This window comes from Anser brachyrhynchus (assembly GCF_964034855.1).
Source record: "Anser brachyrhynchus genome assembly, chromosome: 6".
Taxonomy (NCBI): Eukaryota; Metazoa; Chordata; class Aves; order Anseriformes; family Anatidae; genus Anser; species Anser brachyrhynchus.
In genome coordinates this window covers 31,093,753-31,114,238 of record NC_137700.1, presented here as the reverse complement: position 1 = coordinate 31,114,238, position 20,486 = coordinate 31,093,753, and the positions used below count along the sequence as shown (strand labels likewise).

Here is a 20,486-nt window from a genome sequence, read left to right as displayed (position 1 = left end):
CTGTTATTCTTTAATTTGCAGGCCAGGTGACCGAAACAGAGAAAGAAGCGAGGTCATTTTTCACAGATTTGTTGTGTGAACCTGGGCAGATCTGAGGCTGGTATTCAGGTCTTGGTATTCCTGACACTGATTTAACCAAAAGGTTATTATTTCTGCTTGTTTATGAAGGCTGTTTTTTTTTTTTCTTTTTCCCCTTGTTAGGTATACCATGCTGTACAACTTCGAAAAAGCAACCGAAGCTCTTGAGCCAGATGTAAAATGTGGGTTTCTGTAGCATTCTTGCTAGGTAGGTAGGATGTTGTGTAGTTTCTTCCGTTTTCAAAGCACGTAGGAATGTCAGCAGTTCCTCTCAGCAGACCTGTGAGGTGGGTTAAATAAGTGTTGTCCTCATTTTACAGTAGTAGAGAGACTAACCACCCATGAAGTTAGTGCTGAACTAAGGATTAGGTCTTGGAGCATGATGCTTCTAGCTGTGTAAGGAGTCCCCTAAAACATGGTTTGTTAATGTGTTAAGCATTGCAAGTCCAAGCTCAGCAGGTGAATGCCATAACCAGATGTACTTGACTTTAATTTATCAGCACAATAGTGGTTATTAAAAATCATGTTTAACCGAGTTTACAGGCTAGGACACCAGGGCATAACCTTACAAGTATTTTGAAAGATTTAGGAGGATTTCAATTTCAGCTGGAGAGAAGCAAAGATAACTAAGGTTCAAAGTATATTTTGAAATCCTGTATGTGTACTTCTCTTTATAGGGAACATTTTCGTATGTTCCAGTTCATGTTTTTGTTTCCAATTCCAAGGCTGAACTGCCTCCCTGCCATAGCTGTGAATATTAGTCATTCAGTGCTGACGCATTTTTCCTCTCTAACCAGTTCTAATTTTTACTGTTACAAGTACCAAGGTGGACGCAGTTTTTACAAACTAAATATTGTGTTGACACAAGAACAAATGGGAACAAACTCATCTTGAATAGATCTATTCTGAAAATCAGAGAGATGTTTCCAGCCATCCAGAAGTAGAAGTGGGGACATGCGTCTACTGTTTTAGACGGAAATTTACAGTGAATTAAGAAAGGGACTGTGAAGTAATTGCCAGGACTAAAAAGGATGGTGAACTTGGTGTCTGAGTGTGTCCTGTCTGGTCCTGTGGCTCAGATGTCAGTTTAGTTCCTAAGCATCTCCTTTTTTGGGGGGCATGGTTAAATTCAAATAGTTTTGCAAATTCTGAGAATCTTTGAATTGCAAATGAATATTATGACAGGTAATGTTTCGTTTTTGTTACATTTCTTTATTTGTAAGTTACACTATATGCTTTGTGCTTCCAGAGCAACTGGATATCTAGCCTTTTCCTCAAGCCGATAAGCATGGAATCAATAAAAAGGGAGGAGTTTATATTTGCCTCTGTTTGAGGCATAATTTATGATAGTGTGCGAGTGTGGTTTCCTGCTATTCCCATGTCAAGGCTGTACCTTTCCAGAGTTTTTCCATAATCTTTTCACACTGTCCAGTGTCCGGTCTGATTGTTGAGCGACTAAAAGTGCTCTCATAGCCTGACTGCTGCTGTTTTGGTACCATTTAGCTTTACACATTGGCAAAAAAATCATTAAAGGCTGTTAGTCTCTGGTGCTGCACCTACCACAGCCGCTGTGCTTATCCAAGTGCATTTGTGTGGGAATTGTAAAGAAATATCTCTATGTACCCAGCTGAAATGTAAAATGGTGGAAATTGTTTAAAAAAAAGAAGTGATGGATTTGTTAGGAGAGTGTTCCTAAAGCAGCTGATACCAGAGGTAATAAACAAAATCTGGGGACTAAACATTCACATTTTTTTGGTAATAAATAAATAAATAAATAAAAATCTGCATTGCTTAAAATACTCCAGAATTTAGCCTTAGGTTAGCTAGGTCCCAGTGTAAAAGGAGGTCTCTCTCTATGTCTATTCTCTCCTAGCCCCGAATACACATGCCAAAAGATGGATTCCAACTTTTATCTTCTGGATACCAAGCATGGCTAAAGCAGGTTGGACTGTATTATTGTTATTCATCTCATGTGAGGGACTGTGTTGGACACCTGTGCTTGTCTCATTAGTGAAGTACATAAATGAGGGTATAATGAAGTTACGGTGCCATGTTAGCTGATACCCTTCATAGCCATCACTGTTTTGTGTTTATGCATGCTGTGTTTGTATAACATTTTCTCACAAGTCTTCTGAATGTGCACTCCTTGTAAATAAAAGTTCAAAAAGCAGTCACCTGAAAGCAGAAAGGATCAGAGTCCGAAAAGAAGTCTGCAACAGCAGCTCAAATTACAGAATTAAAACGCGCCTTCAAACACAAAGCTGCGTGGCGGCGGCGCTGGTAATAATGGTGAGGCCAATGGGTTAAAACACGAGAGAATTGCATCGAGCGTCTAATTCAGGTCTGACTGGGTGAAACAAGTGCGGACACTCACTCACATCACATAACAATTGTGCAGTTTGACACAATCTGACACTGTGGGGACTCCCCACTCAGAAGCGGCCCAGCGCTATATTGCTCCGGCTGTTATTAAAGGCCAGGCTTTAGTTGTCTCAGCAGTCTGCCTCTAGCAATTGCTGTCAGCTTTTTCACTTTTGCGAGTGAAAAATTCCCCCTTCAGAAAAAAATGGCTTAATTTACAAATTGCCTGTATCAATCTCTTCATCATACGTGTATCTTCACGAGAGGATCCGGCGTCCTTCCGAATACGGGGCTTAAAGTTGCTGTTTCTGTCGAAAGCCAGAAAGATTGTGTTGTTATGGCAACAAAAGCTGGAAATATGAAAACAGCACAGATAAGCTGCATCCTGTTGTCGTGGCAACTGGAGTTGGGAAAATGATGAAAAGTGGTGGTGAAAGGATCCGTGGAGCTGTGAGCCCAACGGAAACAAAGAGACAAGTCACCTGTGTGGAGCGGGAGAGAATTAAAACCAACAGCAGCACAAAACCTTGAAACACCCGGGTTTCACTGCAGGTGCTAACAGGATGGTTTTGAGCCTCTCCAGTCTTGTCTCAGTATCTTCCAAGTAGTAAGTGGTGACGTGTTCGTGCAAGTTGCTCGCTGCTCTCAGTTTACATCGCCTTCTGGGAAACTGAGAGGAGCTCGAATGCTTATAAAAAGTTGGGTGTTGAGTCCCGGAGTACATTTGCAAACCAGTGCTTCAGATGAGTAATGTCTTGCAAAGGCAAAGCGCGGTTTGGAGCTTCTCTCTGAGAGCCCATCCCTCTCTGTCTGGAAGTCCCCACTAGCGAAGGTCAGCTGGGACACCGGAGCTAATGTTCTCTTGATTTAAACTTTGCTGAGCTGCAGGCAAGGTGTCTCAGAGGAATCTCAGCTCTGCAATTAACGTCTCTCAGAGCTCAAGTTTGTTGACCTATGGGGCATGGCATCAGTTTTCCTTATGTGGTAGGTTGCGAGAACAATAGGGAGAGGGCTGTGTGGCTTTTCTGTTTTCTTTTACTTCTGAGGCAAACAGACCTGCATCTGTTCATGCTATGCTATGTTGTCAGTGCTCTGATGCAGGTGGGATATGTGCATTTTTGCCTCTGAAAAATACTCGGGGGGCGGGGGGGAACAAACACAAAGTGTTCAGCTAGCGAATTTCACATTAGGCAATCTCAAATAATAAAAGAACCTGCACATTTTTTATACTCTTCTGTGTGGCTGCTTTCTTTTTGGTGTTTGTTTTAGTGTTATTGGTCCTAAAGCCTTTATCTTAAATCTCCTTACTCCTCCTTGATCCAAGCAAAAGTTATAAACCTGCGCTTGTGTCACCAGCAGATGCTGTCTTGGAAATAGCTTTACTGTTCCAATTTGAGTGCTGTGATTTCACCACAGGACGTATATGGGTAAGGGAGTTGATACAAAGGGTGGCAATTTTTGATCAAAAGGAAGAGTTCTCATAAGCAGAGAGGTTAATTTTTTGAGGTCAGGCTTATTTGCTTTAGGATATATATACAAAGGCCCTACCTGTAAGGTTCTTTAAAACCACGTATCAGAAAGAAAGCCACTTTTGATTTGTTTAAAAGCAGCAATCTACATATGCATCCAGATGGAATGTTGTCTGTGCATCAGGTTTATCCCTCCTGGTGTCTGCCTTTTTAAAAGGATTCTAGTGATTTTTTTTCCTTGGTGTAGCTGAGTATTGATCTGCTGCCTGGCTTACACAGAATGCGGGAAGTATCCCAGTAACACATTGTATTAATGTGGGCTAAAAGCAGTTTATATTACAGATGAGGTGGAGGAAGATGGAGTTCTGCAAGACTGGACACATACTATAAATATCCATAAAACTGACAATTTTATCTAAAAACAGTGCTGGCTGGATTTGCGTATTTTCAGCCTACTTAAACTGGAGATAATAGTTGAACACTACCTGAGCATGGGTCGCCCACACTAATGTCATTACCCTCTGCCCTTTAATGGCAGCTTTTTCTATTTAATGTTGCTGTGCTGCAGCGGAGAGCTGTACTGTGCTCATATGTGGGCTAGAGGAAATACGATCCCGATGGCCAGAAATGTGTGTTGCTTTAAGAACAGGATTTTAAATAACCTGGAAAGCTCTTTTTACTCCAGCAGCTTCTTGTGAGTTTATCCCTTACAAAAAGGCAAACACCTACAGTTATTTTATTTGGCCTTGATCTTCGGTTAATCCTTTCTTCAAATGGCTGCATTGTGCTGCTGGCAGCCTGTAACATCCCATCACCAGATGTTGACCCTTTGAAGACAGGCTGCCATTGACTTCTGAGGGAAGGGCGGCGGTAATTTTAGTGTATAACTGCGGTCAGTAGACATGTTCCAATCCCTATATGATATTGATGCCTTCTGTGATTTAAGCCAAAGTGAGAAATTGGGCAAATTAGGCTCTTAATTAGCTGAAACACTTGCAAAACATTATTTTGATTGCCCTAATAGGGAGGTTAGAAGTATCATTTTAAGTGGCTTGTGAAACGTGGTAATTCAGAGTTACAGATAATCCCTTCCCTTTGTATACTATCGTGAGCAAGTATGCATCACATAGGATATGTAATATAATGTGTTCATCTGAGCCTTTCTGCCTCCCACTGTCTTCTGGAGTAGAATTTTTAGAGCCAAGTTATAAACCTGTAAATGTGTTTTATGCTGGAAATTCTTGGTGCTACCTTAACTAGATTGGTACCAGCAAAGGCCAGCGTAATCAAACAAGGCATTTGAGATATTAATGGTCTGCACTTCAGTCAAGTCAGCTGGAAAACAGGGTGGAAAAAGCAGGACTGGGGCAAAACCAGGATTCTTTCACTAGAACTGCACTTTCCTAGGAAAAAAATGCAATGATTGGAAATACTTTGATTTTGTTCTAGTGGTTGATTTCATCATTTGGCATCTACTCTTTAACTTCTAAAACATATATTCTATTTTTGATGGTTCCATATGCTTTTTACAATCCAGATACTAATTCCTTGGGTGGAAAGTAGAAATAAGCTTTCTTTCTGAAGTTTGTTTTTAATACTTGGCATTCATGTAGTATTTTGAGAATGTCAAGTGCTTCAAAGACATGCCTGTTATCCTCAGAACGCTTTTGTGTGGTATGTGCATAAAATAACAATAATCCTGAGAAATTTTCAGGAATTACACAAAATTAAAGATAGGGAGAAAATCTAACAAAACATCCATTTAATCTCTCCACCGATGTAGGATTTTTCTGTGCAGTTTTTGTGATGGAACTCCAGACCTGACGTATACAAGTGTCTCAAGCTGAGGAGGCTTCAACTCATTTCTAGAGTAGTAGGTTTTGGGGATTTTTTTTAAACCTGGTAGATGTTCAGGTCCAGTGATGCTCAAACAGTTAGTATATTGCTGTTTCTGCTTTTTGTTACAAAAGTGATTTACTGTTGCTCTCTTCTCCACTCCCTGTTGTTCAGTGTTCAGTGTTTGGTGTTTGGGTGTCAGAGCTGCACAGTTAAGCACCCGTTCTGGTCTCTAGCACCCCTCAGGCAGGGTGGTTCTGTTGTCCTTGCCGTGCAGATGCGGGACTGAGATGCTGTGCTACTCTTTACTCAAGCACATGCAGAATGCGTGTTCAAAGAATTAGATTTTGGGTCTGCTGAGTCTCAGGCTGTCTCTTTCATCTTCTTCCATTTATCTCTTGTGACATGATAAGATTTTAAATTGTTAGAAGTTCCGACAAAATCAGGCTTTGGACATGATGGAACTTAATAGCAACTGTTTCTTCTCTAACTAGTCCAAGAGCATCTCCATTTTAACCCGTCAGGTAGTTGGCATGCTGTAGACCTTGATGAGATTGCTTTTAGTAAGTTTGGGTAGGTCTTGGGTTTAACAACACCATCTTTGTTGCTTAAAGAAGCACGCACAAGTCTTTACTTGTTACACTCCTTAAGGATGGGTACGGCATCTGAATCAAAGCTCTGCAGGTGCACTGCTTTAGATAAATCAGCTTCCCAGATTAAAGAGCTGTAATTATGAAAACATTAGTATTGTCTAGTTCAGATATGATCTACATGAGTTCCCTCTAGCGCTTGGCAGCTGAGGATCTCATACACCTTATAGCTGGGAAGTTGGCTCCTTTCTGGGGCACGTCAGTTCTGTTGATCTTGAATCCCAGAGCTCCGACAGCTCCAGTAACCACTCTTTGAGGGAAATGTTTCTTCACAAACATTTACCTAAAAGCTGTGATTTGATCCTCCCGGATCCTGTTCAGGTAAGAAAATATTTGGATAGCCTGAATATGTAATCCCTTTTCTACGTACCTTATCTTTGATATTTAAGAGCAGTTAGTGAACTGGAATCTCTTGTAAAAAGTTACTGTAAGCTAGGGAGTTACCAGAAGATTAGAGAAGAGTTTGCATAATATGTGCGTTCAGGAAAATTTACGGAGCAATTACATGAAAAGTGGGAGGCTAAGGGAAAAGAAATCATTTCCAGTGGTTTGAGCTGTTTGAGCACAGCAGAGCTTGCAGAATGCACTGAGCCCATAAGCCTTAGGGTGAATGGGAAAACCTCTGCACTGGATTCAGTGATCAACATGGGTGTAAGAAGCCCAGCACCTCCTATGTTTGGAATAGAGGAAGAGTGCTGGGCTTGAACCCTGCTAACATGTTTCAACGTCTGATTTGTGAGGCCTGATTGTTCTGAAGAGTTCCGCAAGAACTGGGAACGTACTCTCTGCTTTCCAAAAGTGAGGAGTTGGGTTGCTAGATTTGTAGATCATAAAAATGCTTCGAGGTCCCTTAGTAAGGTAGCTCAATGACTTTTCTTACAGCAAAACAGGAACGCACCACTTCTGATAGGCGCCATATGTGTGACCTAAACGCCTGAACACAATAGAAGCTGAGAAATTGTGAAAAGTGCTGGTTCTGACAGCAGCAGTGTGTTGCCCTTCACAATTCTGGTGCAGTACGTACCAGCTGGAAGAGCTGACAGCTTGTGGGCTGGTTGAACCCTGGGAGATCCTTCTCATGGTCACACTTTGAGGAATGTTGTAGTTTCTTCTTTATTTTATAACTTAATCTTTTTACTATGGAAAAACAGCCAAGAATTCAGTGACGAAGAAAGTCAGCGTTATTTTAAGTGCAGAGAACCAGTGGTCTGGAGTATTAAGGAGGTGTAAATTCTAACTCTAGTTTTTGGCTTAATTAAGACTTACAGGTTTAAAAGTGTTTTTTTTTTTTTTTCAAATGAAAAAAAGACAAACTTTTGGAGAAACTTATAAAAGTATTAATTTGCTCTGAGCCACGCTAGTCTCTTTGGTAAGTTTGTAATTAGGCAGGATTTTTTTTTTTTAAATGGGTATTTTTGTCTCTCAGGTATATAACTGCTCCATAAATGGTAAATCTGTATTCATATGTTGAGGGTTTTTAAAGGCATATTATTTACACAATTCACTGAAATGGCTCCTCTGAAAGCTGGGTGGCTCTCTCATGTAATTACGTATTTAGCATGCCTTGTATCCACAGTTCGGATGGGGGGGAAACAGAGAAAAAATAAAGCCCCACAAAGAACTACTAAAAATAATTCTTGTTCCATTTTTGTGGATTTTTTTTGAGGCTATATCATACAACTTTTTCATGGTTAAGAACCCCATAAGATCAAGTGCTACTGGAGCTAAAAAATGAAATATATTTGGCAGATTTTTAATTGTGAAAGCATGCAGGTTGCACTGGGGATTTCTTTTCTCTGTATCTATGTCATATATTTAATCAAAGAAAGTACCTATCTGAACAGCAGAGAGAAGAAATATAAGATGTATTTTAACTTTTATGTATATATGGGAGGTCAAAAGGATGAAAATTAGACCAAAGAAATAAACCCAAATCACTCTTTAGCAAGAAGCAAATTTCTGGGATTAAGTTTCATGACACCAACGTTTGTAATGTAAATAGCAGCTGCCTTATCTAATATATTTTATATGATGTATTGCATTCTGTGGTGACAGGAATAGTGCACATCAGACACACTGTGAAAGTGATGTGTGTTATATTTTTGGCCTTGGCTTAGTTAAATATGTGGCCAAAAAAAGTACAAGAGGAACTGAGTGGGCATGAAAGGTTTGGGGTTTGTCCTCCTGCTTTTTGTGTTGTGTTATAAAATAATCATGAATATTAAGGATCCTAATAACATCTGAGCATTTATTTGATAAAGCATTGTAAAGGGTCAAAATTCCTAAGGCATACTTCCTACATTTAGGTTTAAAAGGCATATAGGAAACAGTACTCTGAAAGAGACTTCTTCAAGGAGAATTGTACTTCCCAGCCATCCCATGTTTGACTTTTCGAGTGATGAAATGTGGAAAGACCTGTCTCATCACTCAGGCCTGGTGTATCTAGTTTTACTATGTTTTCGAGTGTCCCTTTATTTTATTTGCTGCAGTTTGCATGGTAGAATTTGTAGTAATTCTCTTTGCCTCTTGTCCCGATTTTAGTAATATTTACAAATTGTGCCCTGTTTCTGTTTCTCTTTGTACAACCCTGTCCACTTCCATCACTTATGATCAGTGGGACCAAACAGCTAAAGCCCCTTTTCTTTGTTTTTAAACTCTTCATCTTCTCTTGTCAACATGTCAGATTCTACTTGTGCTCCTTAATGAAAATATTGCGTGAACAGGATCTTAATTCCCATCTCCCAGGAGAAGAAGAAATTATATTGATTTATCTCAAGAGCTGAACTACATAAAGCACTGGACAGGGTGCTAGAAGAGGAATAATTCTGAACTAGGAAAGGATTGAAATAGATATGCTTAGCAGCTGAAGTTAGTCTTGTGTACGGTTGACCAAAATTAGCAATTGGAACGAAAAAAAAAAAAGGGTTTCCTTTTTGGCTTTGCCACTGACTTGTTATGTTGTGCACAAATATATGTTATGTTGCCTGTAAATCAAAGGCATTTTATGTGCACAGGTTATCACAAGGCTGAGTGCAGGGTTCAGCAATGCCTAGTAGGTTATTGCCCTTTAGTATGTAAAAAAGGGCGACAATTAAAGGCTTTAATCCTATATTACTGTCTAATTAAGATCTTCAAAGTGTTTATAAAGAAAATATCCTTAAACTAGTGTTCAATTTTTGTTGCTGTTTACAGTGAGTTCAGTAAAGTGCATTTGTATTTTCACACCTTCTGTGCACTTTAGTTGTAAAGTGTGGCAGTTCAACAACTTCAGTTTTTTCCTCAAGTAGAACCACTTAGTTTTAGAGGAGAAGGTGATATATTTCTGACCTGTAACGTAATTTACTAAAACTGTGTTAGTTACCTGTAGTATATTGTATTTGCTGAAGGACCAGAAGAGAACAAATCTGATCAAAAAGCAGCCTGAAATTGTAGCGTATAATCTTGTAGTGCAATAGGAAATAAAGTAAATAACCAGTTTTTAGCAGTGGCAAAAGTTTAGCCAAGGAATGTGTACCGAGATTTGTCTTTAGGACATCAAATAATTGGAATAGAGGGTAGGCTATTAGTGGTGAAACATCTGATGTAGTCAAAAATGTTCTTGCAGTATAGTTACAAGAATAGTTGGATAGGTTAAAATATGGCTTCCCTTCAGCTCAGTGTCACTGCCCACTCAGCTCAGCCTATTTTAATTCAAAGCAAGGCAAGCCCATTTAATCACCAGTGGAGCAGCTGGTACCAGCCTCTGTCAGGAGGATGCTGAGCTTGCTTCAAACTCAGTTCTCTGCATTTCTGTAGTGGGAAAACATATTTCAAGAGTTCAGGGGACAGGACTTAGAAACAGAGAAAGAAATGTGTATTTTGTCAAATAATTCCTTATCTAATGCCACTTATTGTCTCCTAAAGATGCTTAGCTGTTATAAATTAAAAGCTTTGCACCACTGGGTCAGGAAGGCGCACAGACATCCGAAGTATTAATGCAATTGGGAGAAAGGAAGGTGGAGAGGCTGCTGCACCCCAGCCCAGTACTTAGCAAGCAGTATCAGCATTCCCATTTGGCTGCGGTCCAACCTCTGTGCCTCTGTATCTTTGTTTTGAAGAATCGATGTGGATTGACTGGAGTTCAGGAGAGGATTTTGTCAGTCAGCTTTCAAGCAGAGAACGCAGAGGCCAGTCCCTTGTTTGTGGAGCTGACAGTACAAAAGTGAGCATTTGACACGTGGCTTGCTCGGTGGATGGGGACAGAGGCTGTTGAGATTTTTCTGAGATCAGGCTGTAAATGAAGTTGTTCTGTTGGGTCACTCATCTGATTTACACACAAGCTGTTTCTATTGAAGCACCTGGGGCCTTTTGTTCATGCTTGTGAATAAGCCTCTTTCAGTCACCAGCAGTAATTTAGAGTCTCTGCTTCCTTCAATAGGTAACAGGCAAGAACAGCAATGACATTTTCTCCCAGTGTGTGTGCAACTTCCCACTTTTTTTTTAAGCTGGATAACAGAACTGTATCAGTAATGTGAATTTTGTTACATACCGGAGCAGATTCAGAAGTCATCTAAGGTGTTGGTAATTGTTTACTGTGTACTTCCTAGTTCTGGAATAATACTAAGCAGTGAGAGCACATGGGTGAGTACCAGTGTCCTCTGCAGGTGCAGGGAGTTCGGCAGAAAAGACCTTCAATGTTTTCCTCTGTGGTGGCAATTTTAGAGGAACATAACGTTGTAATTGCCCTGGCACAATGGAGAGCCCGAGCTGCTGCTTGTAGTGACTCCATCCGACTGGAGTCATCTCTCACATCAACTTTGAGGCAACATGAGCGAGCATTGCTGCAGACAGAGTGCTCCTCCTTTTTCCTGCCTCTCTTTCCATGCTTTGCTCAGTACGTATATTTAAAGAAACCTCTTTTATTTTGCCAAACCTACTTCAGTGGCAATCAGGTCTTCATCTAGTGCATCATGGCAGGATGGAAGATTGAGTGAGCCCAAGGAATGGGACAGCCAGGGAAGAGGGACTAAGGCTGGGGCAAGCCTTTGCTAACAAGTCTTTATGCACACAAGAAAACATGGGATAGTTATTGTCTTTTTTTTCTTTTATTTGTATCATGTCTTGAACCTTAGGATGGATAATGGTAAACAGCTGATGCTTACCTAGTAAATTTGCTGTATGTCATCAGGGATACCACGTTGTCCTCAATCTCCTTTGTTACTGCGACGTTCTTCTAGAGTGTTGACAGCCAGCTTTGATTGAAGTAAATATTAAATTGGATAAAAGGTTAACTGTAGATGTACACTTGATTTTTTTTTTTTTAAGGCTGATCATCACAACAGCTTTAATAGCTGGAGCGATACACATTACAGTGCAAAGAAAAGATTGCTGGCATTTGGAAGGTGCTTGTAGGTGGGAGTGAGTGTCCCCTGGAAGGCTAGGATGGCAGACAGGGAAGTATCGCTCAGTTCTGGTGCCTGTTACAGTACTCTGGCTCTAGTTTTTTGTCTCTAGGAAAGGCATTATCTCATGTGAGGAGTAATATTATAAAGTACTCACATTCTTGAGTTCCCATTTCTTTGTAAGGTGAAGAGGTTTTAAAAGAGAAAATGAGGTGGGGAATTTATTTTAAGGTACCATAGACTTCCAGAAAGCACATTTGTATAGGTTCTGTACCCCAGCAATCTTTTAATACTATTTCTGGAACAGCAGCATAAATTGTGACAAAATACACCAAAGAATGTGGTGATGGACAGGGTTAATCTCTCTGTGGCTGTCTACACACTGCCAAATTATGAATGTTGATGATCACCTTTGTGCTCAGAGATGGGTTTTGTTGCTCCTACATAGTAATCTAGTGCAAGATTTTCTAGCCCTCTTAAGAGCAGCAAGAAATGGTGGCTCAAAAGGCAGCTGTCATTTCATACCCATTCCAGCTGCCCTTTCCGCTCAGATTTCTTCCCATCCCCCTTAAAAAGGGGGGAAAAAAAGTGTTGCAAAAAGGAAGAGTGCAAGGGTTTGAAACCTCTAGCATCTAATCTGTCACATCCTACAGTTTTCATAGCTAGCTGCCCGTTTACAATGTACTTGTTTTTCTCTGCCTTACCAGTAATTAGACAAATGCAGCAGTGCTTATGGCATCAAAAATTCTCTGGCTGGTAAAAGCAATAGCTGTCATAATGCATCCCTAGATTTAGCAGTAGCGATTTAAAATGAATAAGCAACTCCCTGTATTTCAGGAAGTAAGGGCTTTAACTATACAAAATGGTTAGTATTTTCCTTGACTGGCTGCTTTGGCTCCTTTTTTTTTGTATTTGTGCTTTCGATGATCAGAATTTTTGTTGTAATAATTGTATTTTATTTCATGAATAACAAGGCAAGCAGAAACACAAAATCCTATCAAGTGTCACCAAGTTCCTGTTCACCTTGACCTGCAGGTTTTTCCTTCTAAACCCCAGTGTACAAAAAGCCTGTTCTTTCCCTGCCAGTATTCCATTTAAAGTTGTCATTTGCTTTTCTGCTTCCCTTGCAGAATTGCTTGCTTTGTGCTGTTTTGTGCCTGGAATGTGCTATGCATGGGGAAGAGGTCTGTTTAATTGGAAGGGAACTTTTTTTTTTGGTGAAAAAACTCGCACATTGGTGTAGAAAATTGATCAAAAAATTACTCTCCTGATCCATAATGCCTTTTTCTTGCTACTCTGACATTCGTAAAGCTTCTCGGAAGGAAAGTGTCACCAGCAGTTTGTGTTCTCTTAAAGATGTCTCAGTCTTTAAGGCCAGTTGCAGTCGTGTTGATGCCATTTGGCTAAGCCTTGAAAGTTCCTGTAATCTGTGCCATCCTGTCTCATACAGTCCCATCTCATAGTTGTCCTTTCTCTGCAGTGCTCTATGCCCAGATCTCTGTGGCTGGGCTGCTCCAGCCTGGCGGACAGCATGCCCTCGCTGCGATGCCTGTATAACCCAGGGACTGGCGCACTCCCAGCTTTCCAGGTACTTTCTGTCTCTCCACGCTCCTTCTTTTCTCTCCACCCATGTATGTGTGCATCTGCTTCTCTACTTCGTTTGCTTTACCTTCATTTATTCTGCTCCATACTGTATGCCTCTCCTTTGTCATTCAGAGCTCCTCCAGTATTTAAACCCATCTTGCATAGATTCAGGGTGGCTCAGTACTGGGGCATTTCCATTTCTTTGATTTAATATAATTATTTTGTCTAAATTGGCTTGGTACCATCATCTTTTCCATTGGCTTTCAGTTGTGTCAAAAATATAGCACTTTAATTTTATTTGGCAAACAGTATCCATCACACAGTCTCCAATCTGGCTATTCATCCGGTGATTCCCTTCCTATCGAAATTTTCTGTGTGCCATTTGGAGGACTGAGGGGGTGGGTTCATTGCCACAGTGATAACTGATGCCAGCGTTTGTTTCCTTCAAGTTTGTTAGCAGTAGTCTGGACACTTTGACTATCGAAAATTTTTGTACAAGTAAGCTGTCAATCAAATGACGAGTAAAGGAACCCGGTTTTCTTTGGTCTCCACATTTGTTAGTTAAGCTTTTCTCAGTCATGAGACAGCTTTTTGCTGGACAGGGTTTGTTCAGATGCTCTAGGCGACCAGTGACTCTTACAAAATTGAGTTACTCTCCTGTGGGTGAAGCAGCTGGTAGGTTAGTGTCTAGAAACCCAGCTAAAGCTCAAGATTGTTGCAAGCATTTTATGATGGCAAGTGGGTACAAAAAGGAGAGCAGTGGAGACTGGACTGCAGAGATGTTATGTTCTTATCAGATGCTCTCTCTGGGTGATTGTGTGTGAACTGTAGTGTCTGGGGGACCTTAGAAGTATTTCTGGAGAGAGTGTGCTCATTTGAGCTCATGGTAGCATGAATGTTTATTTCAGGGTTTGTGCTGCTGGATTTGTTGACCTAACCTGTGGCAGAGAGTTTTATTCACCAGCATCTTGCAAAACCAGGCATAATGAATAGGCTAGAATCGTCCTGAAAATTTCAGAATCATTTTGTTGGGAGTTCATTACCCGCTTCTAAAGGGTAGCGTGCAAAGATAATTTTGAATTTGGCTGCCTGCTTCCAGGACTAGGAGAGTACTGTGGAAATAATCGTCTCAGTCTCAGGGGAGGCTTAAGTGTATTACATCATTTTGCTGCAACTCTTTTTGCTGACCCAGCACTAGCACTGATGGACTCTGGAAGGTGTCCTGCCAGGCCTCCTCTGCTAAAGCAGCAAGCTTTTAGTGGAGATTTCCATGGGGGAGGGGGAAGAAGACTTTTTATTAGTCTAAGAGGACTCTGGAGACAACAGGCAGAATTTAGAATCCTACTTTTAATCCTGATTTGCATAATTTGACTAAATCGGATGGGCCTCATTTTTTGGGCTTTCTGCTGTTGAATAAATCTCAGATCTCTTTAAGCTCAGGTTTTAGAAAACCTTAGCAGTATATTGAAAGCAATTTATAAACTCAAATTGTGACTTCTTTCTACTTTGAATTATTTTTGATTACTCACAATAAACGTATATTACAAAGGGGAAGGGGAACTCGCCTCTTTTAGCTCAAGATGTTCTCGATAATGATAGCTATGTACAGTAACTTTTCTGCTAATACGCTGCGTTGATATTTGGGGTCAAATGAGTCAGAAGCTGAACCGTTTACCGTGTATTGCCTTCTTGGAAGTGGATCAGGACTTTGACATTTGCATTCCTGCAGATTTAGCAAAACATTTCCGTGGGTATTTAGTGACTATGGGAATTGGGGAAGGCTGCCTCACTTGCCATCTAAAATGGTATACTAGTAGTCTTCATAGCACTGACTCTGCCGAGGAATTCATTTAGTGCCTATTGAGAAACTAAATGCCAGTAACAGCTTCTGCAGCAATGAGTCATCCATATTTCAGCCCATCTTTTCAATGGGCTTTGATCCCCATTAGCTTGCATGGTCTGCAGAAAACTCCCCTCCAGGAGGCATGGCTTCTGCATTTTCCAGTGCAGTAGTCTAAATGGGAGTGGTTTAAACCTGCTTGAAGCTGTGATATTGAAATATTTCATCGTTCTTTAATGCTTTCTTTGGTATTGAATCTTCAGGAAAGCATTAAAGACTTCTTTGTACCCCAGCAAATTTTCCTCATATTAAGTTATTTTATTTTTTTTCGCTAGCAAGCTTGAAGTAACTGGAGAAGCATATCAATGTTCTTTGCTTGTGGCAAAAGAGAAGGTGCCATCTGGAAGGCTACTTAGTCACTGCTGAATTTGTCTAGTTATTTACATGCTTACCTTCAGATGCTCAGACAGAAATGTGGAAACAGGCTCTTTTTGAATAGCTCAGTTAAAGCCCTGCTGACTCCTCATGGGAAACATTGGCAGATAGTCGATTTAGAGATGATTCTGTTAATATGTCAGATAACTTCATTTTTCTTCTTTGTGGGTTTTTATTATCGGAGACACTTCTGAGAAAACAGGATCTTCTGGTTCCTTAGCTCCATTTGGCAATCCTCGCACAGTGGGAAAGGTTTTAAGGCTAAACCCAGGAATGGGGGATTAAGGAGCTAGAAACAGTTGTTTTTTAAAACATCTTTTATCTCAGGGCTTGGCAACCGATAGTCTGTTGTGTAACTGAATTTCATAGAGATCATGGTGAAAGAAGGCAGCAAATTGGAACATGAACTCTGATAAGGCTTTGTGGGAGGGGGTTAAAAAGGGTGCTTAAAAAAAGAGAAAAAGGCCAGCCATTTCATTTTCAGTGTCTTGGATGCTGTACTGTCACTCTGCAAAACAACTGAAAGCTGGGTTGCAAGTAGATTCTTCAAATAATAAAAAAACTTAGAGTGTATTTTTCCTAGAAATCCATGTTTCTGAAGTTTCCAGATGTGCCAACAGGTGCCTGTTTTCATGACTTTTTTCGTTTGAAGATAATTACTTTCCCCTTTTTAAAATATTTTCCATGCATGCTTACAGGGCTCAGCTTATGTTATTTTTCATAGTCACAGTTCTTTGAAAATTCTGATTTACAGTTACACCCATCAACGATGCCAAGAAAACGATTGCATTAAACCTTTCAGGTTTGCAGAAGACCATAATATTTCCTTTAATTTATTTCTGTAGGCTACTGTATGAATGCAGACTCTTAAGGAGCAATTTAAAAGTCTTGCCAAAGGTTATGTATCAGGGTAATCACAGAGAACAGACCATCATCTCTTCATTTTTACCCAATTGACACTGCTTACAAATATTGGCTCCACTGTAGGTTGTAAATGTTTTGGGACAAGAGTCATGCATTAATTTTTTTTTTGTCTGGAGCCTAGGCACCAGTGAAAAAGCAAAAAGTGGTCTAATCAGCTTTATTTTGCTGGATCCGAAACTCTTATTTCTCTAACGGGCTCTAGTAATTGGAAAGGAGAATTGACTTTCTTATGGTGGTGGTAGCAGCCTCTTGTTGAATGAATATGGAAGTGCTTTTCTCTGGAATGCCAGAAATTCACATTTTGCCTTACTTGAAGTGAAGGCTTTGATCATAAAGAATGGCACACCAGGCAGTGTTAAATGAAGAAGACTGCGTTCTGCAGAAGCAGGTTTTGCAGAAGCAAAATGTGTTCCTTGTTTGAGGCAGAAGTCTCTGTCCTGGTTGAGGAATGCATGGCCATCCTTCTGTATTAGTCAAATTGAAGTAAACAGGAGGGTATTTAAGGTTCTGCAGTATGGATGTGATTTGCACTGCTCCTCTTCTTTGGACAGAGATCGCTTTTGGAGAAAGGTGAGTGTCAAAGATGTAAATAGTCTGGTGTAATGAAAGCTTGTTGCACCCTCGAGGAAGAAATGAACTAGTTTCTCAGATTATTTTTACATCTATTTTATTTTTAATTGTTAGAAATGGTCATTCTTAATTTCTTTCAGATTGCTCATGCCTCTTACCTTAAAAGTTGATGTTTTATTGCTGAGAAATGCAGAGTAAATGTGAGTAGTAGTCATAGTAGTACTTTATTTATGGCCTTACAAGGAGGTTAAAGCCAAAGTCTTGGGGGTGGTCAAGCTGTGCCTGCTCAGAAATGCTTTTGTGAGAAATGAATTTGGAGGAAGACCTTTACTGGTAGGCGGAGTTGGGTACCTTAGTGGGGAGAGAGATGGGGTGGTGTCCAGTTGACACGCCCCACCAGCCTCAAGATGCGGCCTCCCTCGACCAAGGCTGCTTTGTATTCCCCCCTCTCGTGCACTCCCAGTGGCAGTGTGAAATGTGCCCGTGGGCTGTTTACAGCGAGCCTCTAAAACGGAATGGTAATTTTGGTGGCTAATAGCCAGAGCATGTGGCTGCAGCACCCCCCGGCTGGCGGCAGGCTCTCCCCTGTTTATGATCGTAGTTAGGTGGCCCCCAACTGTTTACAAGACAGCAGAGGTGAGATCTTTGATTGACAAGTCAGAAATGCATTAGATCATTCCCTCTGCCAGTCTCTGGTTCATGCTGTTAAAAATGTCAGCCTCTCCAAGTTTGAATGGCAGCCCGAGGGCCTCAGAAGCTTTTTGTTTTCTGAGATGGAAACACAAATTGGATGTGTGCCTGAGCGCTTCATCCTGGGCTGTAATTTCATCTTTTAGCTAAGAACCACAAGGTACATGAGCAAAGCACCCTGTAAACAATAATACTGGGGAAAAAAATAAACAAGGTCGTGTTTCTGGTACGTTGATCCACCGGTGTCCTGACCTCTATCACGTTGAACATCTCCACTCTGATTGCTGTTCCCTTTGGCATTACAATGAGAGGAGAGAGACTGACACGGGAGGCAAAGATTTAAAGTTGCAGTGTTGTTGCACATTCCTTGTATTGGCTATGAAATATTGAACTGCCACAATGTGACACCTGGTTTTTTAAGCAAAGTTTCTTGTTGGAGGTGTTCGGCATCCGTTTCTCATGTTTCTCCTCATCTTACCACCTGGCAGGAGCGATTATAAAGGCATGAGAGGGGATAAGAGAAGGAGCAGAAACGAAGCCAAATTAATTGCGCAATTTTTGCACTTGGCTCCAGCCCTCATTCAGGAGCGTAATTTTAGGAAGACCGAGAGAGGTTATCTGAGGCTGGGATTTTAGATTTTAAAGAAAGTAAAGCCACTGCCCTGTGGACAGAGAACAGGTTTGGTAAAAAGAGATATTTAGGGTTTAAATCTGGTGACCTTGATGTCTGGCAGCAGCGCTGCGGCTGGGCTGGGAAGCACACAGCTCGCCTGGCCTCGGGATGGAGCTGCGAGGTCTCAGCTCTAGCAGCAGCAACACAGAGCCTTCCCCCCATTTAGGGGGCAAAGTGAAGACTTTTGGGGGTTGGGAGTAAATGACAATTTAGCAGTTGGGAATGGCATTTATTCGTTTGCACTTTTTTTCTGTTAGTTCCTCGAGCTAGGCGCCGAGCACTTAGTGGGAGATGCTGTCCTTGCTTAAGGGCTTAAGCCACCTTATAGCTGAAAATCCCCTGCACCCTGTTCTGGTTTCTGCACCATGGGCTCTTCAGGGAAGAAGAGGGCAAGGTCTTCAGTGCACTGCCATTACTTTGGCCGATTGCTGTGGAAAACAGAACAAAACTCTCCCCACCAAGCCCGCCTTTCGCCTCCGTCCCTCGTTAGGAGGCAGGGAGGTGCGCGCAGGCGGCCTGCCGACCGCCATCCAGGTACTTCTAAACCTAGCTCCAGCTCCTAAGGATCGCGAACATCTGCTTGGAGGTACTGCGGAGCTCCACAACGCGCTAATTGAATTACTCTTTTTTTTTTTTTCCGGAGCCGCAGCCTGCGCTAATTGAATTAGGAGCCGCCTCAGCGCATGTGTGAGGCCTGGCGCGGCCTGTGCTGCTCCCCGCCGGCCCCGCCGGGTACTGCACGGCCTCACGGGCCCGGCGCCCGGCCGCTCTGGGGTGGCGTTTTGTTTTTTTTCTTAAATAAATTCCCAATTAACGTTTTAGTCACTCGTCGTGTAAATATCGGAAGCGCCGATCTAATCGTGATAAGCGTTGATCTAACCGTAATCTTTCTCGCTTCAGGCGGAGCAAGGAGGGATTAAGCGCAGCCCGCTGCGGTCCCCTGGTAGCAATAATAAATATTTCGGTGTGTTCCTGCAGGAGTTAGCACGGAGCGGTCGGTAAAGCGCTCGGCATGGGCATCCTTTCGGGTCTGAGGACTCCGTGAGCAGTGCTTCGGAGGCAGCCAGGTGCATCAGATCAGTTTTGCCTGTTTCTGCAGAACTGCCACGGAGCCAATGCCACGTCAAATACAGTTTTAATTAAAAAATTAAAATATGGAACTTTACCATGAATTTGGGGAAGTCACCAAGTACTTTGTCATCTAATACTTAAGCCAGTGCTGGTCAGAATTCAGTGACCTTTGTAAAATACAACATACAGAGATTGTCCTAAATAACTTTAAATGCATGCATGTATAGGGAGAACAAAATTAAATATTCCTTCAGTGAAATCAGGTACCTAGCTGATTCCATGCAGATTCCAGGGGGACAAACCCAAATCCTCAGAGGAAAAATATGCTTGCTCTATCTTCAAATTCCTAGCTTGGAGAGAGACGTATTTTTTTTTATACTGCATGGGATGGGTTTCTTTTTATTTCTTCACTTTTCTGTTGGCTGCTACTTACTTCATGCATAAAAATAGTCAGACATGCTTTCTTACCTAGAGAACCCAATTACTCAGTTTTCCAAAAAAAAAAATTTAACCATTCCCACTCAGCTTTTTGTTGGTTTGGTAGATCATTCTCACAGACCGTATCAGAGATAAGATGGTATTTATTTTACTTTAATGGTTGTTCCTTAGATTTTGTTACTTTTCAAATAGACCAAAATAATTACCTAGAATTCTGTTGCAAACTAAGTAAAATTAGACAGTGCTTGTCAAAATACATAAACAATACTCTGTGATGTGCATGATTCTTTATTATGTTCATATACTTGCCCTGTGTCTGGTGATGTTTAATTGGGCTTCTAATTACTGCTGAGAACCAGCAAAGTGCTGCTATACACAGAACTTGGGGATTTTCAGTTTCAATGAAACCTCTTTAACTGCCCTGGAAATGAAAAACATTTTTTTTTTTTTGTATGAAATAGTTGTGTTGCTTTTTGAGGACAATTC

At 41.2% G+C, this 20,486-nt stretch overlaps 1 protein-coding gene across 14 annotated transcripts in view; it reads left to right on the top strand.

The window, feature by feature from the left end:
- Nucleotides 1-20,486, top strand: part of BTRC (beta-transducin repeat containing E3 ubiquitin protein ligase) — a 119,051-nt gene that overhangs the window by 14,244 nt on the left and 84,321 nt on the right. For 3 of the 14 annotated variants that reach the window (XM_080596885.1, XM_080596884.1, XM_080596876.1), the window contains 2 exons: nt 1,952-2,020; nt 13,256-13,363. The exons of 3 other annotated variants lie outside the window; for them this stretch is intronic. In XM_080596885.1, the coding sequence (XP_080453011.1) occupies nt 1,952-2,020; nt 13,256-13,363 (177 nt within the window). Of the gene's footprint in view, nt 1-201; nt 287-1,951; nt 2,021-13,255; nt 13,364-20,486 lie in introns of all 14 variants that reach the window. 8 more of the 14 variants (XM_080596889.1, XM_080596878.1, XM_080596883.1 and 5 more) reach the window with 4 other exon arrangements.